General features: G+C 40.6%; 1 protein-coding gene across 1 annotated transcript in view; it reads right to left on the minus strand.

Annotated features, from left to right (window-relative positions):
- LOC103617962 (ubiquitin-associated protein 2-like) overlaps nucleotides 1-4,844 on the minus strand; it is a gene marked incomplete at its 3' end in the record, with an annotated part of 124,966 nt that extends 120,122 nt beyond the window's left edge. The window contains exon 1 of the mRNA XM_017737660.1: nucleotides 4,700-4,844. Coding sequence (XP_017593149.1) covers nucleotides 4,700-4,798 — 99 coding nt within the window. The remainder of the gene's footprint in view (nucleotides 1-4,699) is intronic.
- Nucleotides 4,845-6,855: the final 2,011 nt, after the last annotated feature.

The following is a 6,855-nucleotide window of genomic DNA, read 5'->3' on the forward strand; positions in this document are numbered from 1 at the left end:
TGTTGTTGTTCTCTAAACCTTCTTCTCCTTCTTCTACTACTCCATGTTCTGCAGTAAAAGTAGTTTGGAATGATTGGATAGAGAATTCCGCAGTTCCTGCCCATGTTACTGAATAATTGGTAGGAAAGTGAAAATAATGTACGTTTTTAGTAACTATTGGCTAAATTATCTTTAAAAGGCTGTGTAAATCTTGATAATTAGATCCTTCACTCCTGCTTTCTGTGCTCTATGCTGTACCTGGGTCACGCTAGTGGCTCTGTTCCTCTGATAAGACTTAATAAACAACTATCCGGCAGCATTGAAACTCAAGGAAAAGTCTCGGTTTATCTTTGAAACTCCTTGCAAGGACTCTCAGCAAATTCTCTCCCATCAGGAGGGATTTGATTTATGGCATGGTTCAGTGTCAGGATGCAGTAGAGCCATAAACCCAAATAGGCTATGGCTACCCTAAAGAGAAAACTACTCAAAAACATTAACGGCACATCTTACAGGCCACTCTTCATAGTGCAGCATCTGCAACCTACTTGAACTGCACTCCCATGAAAATACCAAAGATAACTATATGCTACATGAACTTAGACCTCATTCGATTTCTGCTCAAACAGAAGAGGCTATCTCATGCTAGAGAAGGCTGATACTGAAGAAAGCCAGGACCTAAAATGCAAGTTGATGTACTGCAGAAGACTTCATTATTGAGAAGGGGACCACATCATCCCCCAAAATTCTTGACAGAAAGGATTCATCCTAGGCAGTCTCACTTCACAGGATACCCACATGAAATTCTGTACCTCACAAGTTCAGACTTAATCAGTCTCAAACTGCTGCACTTTTGGAGTTTACCACAAATGCAAGCTTTAGAGGAGATCGCCAAGCGTAAATCCTGAGTCTAAAAAATTACTCCACCATAAAACACCAGCTGCTTATTTGCTGAGAAGTTACTGCAGCTGTCCCAGTTCCTTGAGGGAAGTAATATTTGCTTTGCTCAATGTTCCAAGACAACCAGCATTTGTAACTGTCCTAGGTGACCTAGATGATCCAAAAAATCTCGTGTATTTCATATCTTCTCCATGCCAACCTGCCCAAGATTATTAGTCTCTTTAAGACCTGACAACCCAGAAAGTGGAACTTGTGTGTTTTACCCCAGTTCAGGGAAAGGAGGGGGGCTTGGTCCTTTTAAAAACAGGGAATGCAAACGAAATGAGCTCTCTTTTGTTCTCTCTGGACTCCCCAGGGGGTTGCCTCGGGCAGCTCTCCTAGTCACAACCCAGAAAGCTGCATTTCACAATCCGAAGCTACTTCAGAGCAGATTTTGCAACACCTTTGCCACAGCTGCCTGCTGTTTCACCAAGGAGGGGTCGGGACCCTTTCTCCATGAGTTTTTCAGCTGCTACCCCAGTTCCAGCCCCCTGCCATTTGCCAGGGAGGAGCCAGACCCACTCTCCACAAGTTTTCTGGCTGCTGCTCCAGTTCCAGCCATGCCAAGGAGGGGTCAGACCCTGCAACTGCTGGGAAGTTTCTTCCAGCGTTTCAGCAGCATTGAAGCCTTTTGGACAAAAATAGGGTTTTTTACAGGTTTTGCTTTGTCCCTGTCCCCGTTGGTTGTTGTTTGAGGGAGAAGGGAGTTCTGGGACTGCAGACTCAGTTGCTGTGTTGATTTTCCTTTGTTCTCTCTCTCTGCCAGTGGTCCAGAGGAGGGGGCTTCTACACCATCTTGTCTTTGTCCTCTAGGCCATGTGGGCTGCTATGGCTGCCATCATCTTGGGAGGAGGGGGCTTCTCCACCATCTTGTTTTCTTTGTTCCCAGGAGGACAAGGTGACTCAGCACTTTTGTATCTAGTGGTTATTGCTGTTTTTTCTTTTTAGTAAACTGTTATTTTTTCACTTATATCTTCTCGCATTCATTTCTCCTTATTGGTGAGAGTGGTTAAAACTATGGGAAGGTAACTCATTGTGGAGTCACCACCCCATATAATTGTCTTAAACTAAGACAGTAACAGAGTTAAGTACTCTGCACTACTTCCCATTTTTAAAGCGTCATGCTGACAGCTTCATATGCCAGTCAGTAACACAAGAGGAGAGCCTGCTCTGGAATTCCCTGTGCCAGCCCTGGTGCCACCCTCCACAAAAACTTCCCAGGTCAGTGCAGTGCTCTGTGTGAAGGAGCTTGCTCTTGGTATCTATTGAGAGCTCAGCAGAGAGCAAAAATAAAAGGTCTCCTGGATTCAGAAATTAAGTCCTGATGATCCATCTTCTTGCTCTGACTTCAGCCTCCTCATGCCCACAGCAACTTCTTAGCTAGTGAAGAGATTTCCTTTAAAGATATCCAGAGTACAAACATTCAGTGTAATTTCTATAGAGACATGATGGGATATTTGACCAGAAACAGGAAACCATTAAATTCATTTCTTCTGTAAACCAACTTTTTTCAAGTCCATGTTAGAAGACAAAGATATACAAACTTTATAACACTATCAAATTAGTAACAATATCTTTAGTTTTCCTGTGTAAGGAGAAAGCTTAGAAGCACAAGCAGGTGCAATTTCACTAACATTTATGCCAGTTGATTGCACACAGATAGAACTGAAGATTCAGAAGGAAAAAAAAAAAACAACAAAACCCCACAAGATGTGTTTACTACACAAACATCAAATCAGTGTCACAAAAAGTTTTGCTTTTTCTCCCCCAGTGAGTGTTTCTTCTTCATTTTTAAGGCACTATTGTTACAAGTGACATTATAGTATCCTATAAAACAGTATAATTAAGTTTTAATTGCAACTAAGAAAATGGTAGCATCTTAAGACAGCTAGAACTTTACTCAACCTTACAAGATACATTATCTTTGCAGCATAACAGAGTAAAGGAAATTTTTAACAACTTCAAACTACCAGAAAACAGAAGTGTACAAAACACAAAGTGACAGTAATAGGCCCGGATCTTAAAATAAAATAGTATATTTATTATCCAGAAACAATGAAAAAGAACTGTGATGTAATTTCTTAAGTAACTTAAATGATGTTCAATGTGACTATGACAATGAAATCTCCATTTGAGAAAGCAACATTATTCTACATTCAAAAAATGAATCAGTGGTAATTGAACGGTATCATCCCACATGTTTTTGTTGATCTGTAAAGCATAAGAAGGGAGGTTCATCTGATCTAAACAATAAAAATATACGGTACACTAAAACATATCTGCTGTATATTAAATAACCATATTTTCCACTGAAATGACCAAACCAATATCTATTATGCAAGAGGTAGATTAAGTGGAAAAAAATACAGAAAAAGGTCTAAGACTTAATGCTTAAAATCAATGAATCACATCAGTTGCAAATATACCCTAGTGATAGTCAGTGCAACTTCCCACTGAGAGTATGTCCCATCAGAGTAGCTGCTTAGGGCCAGACAAAGATCCCACAACCTCTCTAATCCATGACAGTGATCATGATAAACAATTTTTTTTCCTTTTAACAGCTGGAATTTCCAGTGTTCCAACTTGTGCCATTGTCTCTGAGGCTGGCTTCACCTTTTCTATACCCTTTCATGAGGTATCTGAATAGAAGACAACCTGGCCTTGCCTTCTTAGGTATGAACAAATCCAGTTCCCTCAGTCATCACTCATTCATCCTGTACTCCAGCCTCTCAACCATCTTCACAGCTCCTCACTGGACTTGCTCCCATTTGCCAATGTCTGCCTTGTGTTAGGGAACCCAAAACCGGGCACAGTACTCCACTGCTGTCTTGCAAACATCAAAAAAGGGGAACCCATCACTTCTGTCAACCTGCTCATTATACTCCTGCACACTTACTTGTTATAAAGCAAAAACAAATTCAACTTCATTTGTTGAAAGTCACTTTCTAAATCCACACATTAGCATGAATCACCACTATGCAAAGCACTGTAACACAAGGAGATAAGGGCTTGAGGTCACATAATTAATATTGTACAAAGAAGAAGAGGCCCTCCATGTTAAAGATCAGTGTAGAAAATAAGACAATTTCCCAGGGGAGCACCTCTAGACTGAGAATTGAGGCAATTCTTGAATTGAATCAAATTTTGAAAAGTACCTGACAAGAGAATAATAAGTTGCCAGAAACAGACATTTTGCACTCTAACTTAACACAACTTAACTACTCTGCTGCTGAGAATCAAGACAATGGGGTAAAAACTTAATTTCAATCTTGCAGATACTCAAAATAACTTTAGTCTGCTAGTGGACACCATCTTCATATTTCACTTTGTGAAGGCACTGCACCAGAAGTTTAGGATTTTGTGACTTGTAAATATGCTGAATCATGCTGTAGAACACAACATGGATCTAACAAAGCTTTTCCCACCCACCCAAATTCCTCTATTGACCAGAAATTTTCTAGCATCATGAGGCTGGCATATGAAAGAGCTGAGCTCTGAAGACACTAAGGTAACAGGACAGAAATCCTGACAGGGATAGGCATAGAATTCCTCACTCATGGGAAATGTTGCTGAAGAACACAAAGCTTCTTGAGAGACAAGAATACAGGGACAACTTAATGCTGTGCTGGATAACTAAGCAATTAAAGCAAGATATCAAACAAACAGACTTTTCCAAATAAAACCATAGCCCCCCCATCTTTTCTCAGTTTTTACTGACTTAGGGAAGAAACATATCATTGCATGCTCATTTTCAACTCAAAGAAGATTATATAGTAGCACGTACCTGTACTACTTGTTTCTGTGGTTGTGTTGGCTGAGAGGTTGAAATTTGCATTTTGTCCCTAGTGCCCCGGGTACGTTCACTGCCCACCGAAGTCATCATATACAGTATATACAAAATAATGTATGTACAAAATAGAAAATCTGAAAGGAAAAAAAGAGTTAAGGCAGGGTACTGATTCAATACCCCAATAATATACAAATGTAGTAGATTGAACTCTTCCTGCCTTTACCACAAACTCTATACAGACTCCTGAGAAAGCAGCTTCAATACACTATTATTGGATTTATTGCAATCTTTACAGTAAAGGGGTAAATGAAGTGGATAAAAAGCATTTTTGTCAGCTGACTGGGATCTGTCTAGATCTCTACTTCCAGACAACATCTGTATCTCACAGCTTTTCCCAGTTATTTAACATATAGACTTTTCTATCTGCTACTCTGCTGAAATTCCAGCTCCAGCTAGATCATTCCTTAAATTTTTTTAATATCTGCTGTCTTGTTTTGATGCCTAGAATTTAACCACTCATACCCACTCAGAATGCTAACAAAAAAGTCACATTCACAAACCAGGCCGTTCCTGTCTTCTCTATAATTAAACTGCTTTCCTGCACATATACATGAAGTCATAGACAATGCCCACTCTACTTCCTACTCTCTCATTCTCTTATAGAAAAATTATGATCCTTACCTTTAAATACAACCTTTGTAGCCACTATTTTTATGTTCTCCCTCATACTTAAAGAAATTATTTACAAAACTACCTATAACCCTGCTTTAAACATACCTTGGTTGTATGGCAACAAAAGAAAACAAAAAAAAACTCAAACCACACCCACCCACCGGTGCTATCCCATTTGTGGTAGTCAGCTTCCATTCTAATTCATTCTCTATCATTAAAATTACTTTGAAACAAGAAAGTTATTATTCCCCCTCATTTTTTACAGCATCTGACACAAGGTTAATTGACAAGTATGGCTGATAGTTACTATGATAACTGGAAACAGATCTCTTGACTAGTCAGGTCAGCCAACTGCCTGGTTTCTGTCCCATGACACTGGAAAGTAAAACCTGCAAATTTAGGGAACTAAGGACAACCTACAAGTGGTGTACCTGGGCAGAAGGAGATGTGCCTAGCCACTGCCTTTGAATAACCATAGTAACTACAATTTTGAGCATTAAATGGGATATTACTAATAAGATGGGGATGTAGAAGAATGCTCTGCCTGGAGGGGGGGGTGTCCTGGGTTGCAGTGTATGCTATTACCATCCTCATGAGCTGTTGAAACCAGGTGGGGCAGTGTTTCCTTGCCTCCTCCTTCTGGACTACCTTCTGTTAGTGAGCCCATCAATGCCTTGCCTCATGACTCATCATCCCATTGTGAGATGCTCCACCCAGAGGGAGGAACCAAGCATTCCATCCTGGATATAATCTGAGATTCCGAACACCACAGACCGAACACCACAGACACCCCTTTTCCACTGGATTCCCATAGGACAAGAGCTACATAGCCACCACTGGACCTTTCCAAGGAAGAGCAGACCCGTTCTACAGGATCACCGCTTCAACAGAACCACATCCATCACTTCAGGAGGACTGCAGCCACCATCTTATCGGACTGCTACCGCCACCCTGACTAACAGGGTGTCAGGTTGTATCCTGACTCTATCAGTTTAAACCAGTGTTTTCTGGGGTTTTTTTTAATTTCCCTATTAAATTGCTATTCTGACTTGGTGCCTCCCACTGGTTTGTTTTCAAACTAGTACATATTTTGGCGCACAATGTAGGGCAGGGTACTGAGAAAAGTCAGCATTACAATTTTGTATTGTAGAAGCCATCAACTCACTATGATGCTCAACATGCTTACATGGGTCTTGTACCTAGCTCTCTATATCTTTCTGCACATGGGGAACTACCTGCCGGTTGTAATGCTCCTGTTAAAACCAGGGTATGGTATAAAATTTGCTTTTGGTCTATTATGCCTACTGCATGATAACCTCTGAGGCAATGAACATAATTCGGAATATATACTTAACTTGGTTTGCTTGTCCTACTCTAGGCTGCTACATCTGGGGCCTCAACAATCATACCCAGCCCCTGGGGGGAGGATTAAAGAATGCTTTTTTCCAGCCTTTCAGACCGGACACAGCAACTCTTGC

This window comes from Corvus brachyrhynchos, unplaced genomic scaffold (assembly GCF_000691975.1).
Source record: "Corvus brachyrhynchos isolate BGI_N302 unplaced genomic scaffold, ASM69197v1 scaffold356, whole genome shotgun sequence".
Taxonomy (NCBI): domain Eukaryota; kingdom Metazoa; phylum Chordata; class Aves; order Passeriformes; family Corvidae; genus Corvus; species Corvus brachyrhynchos.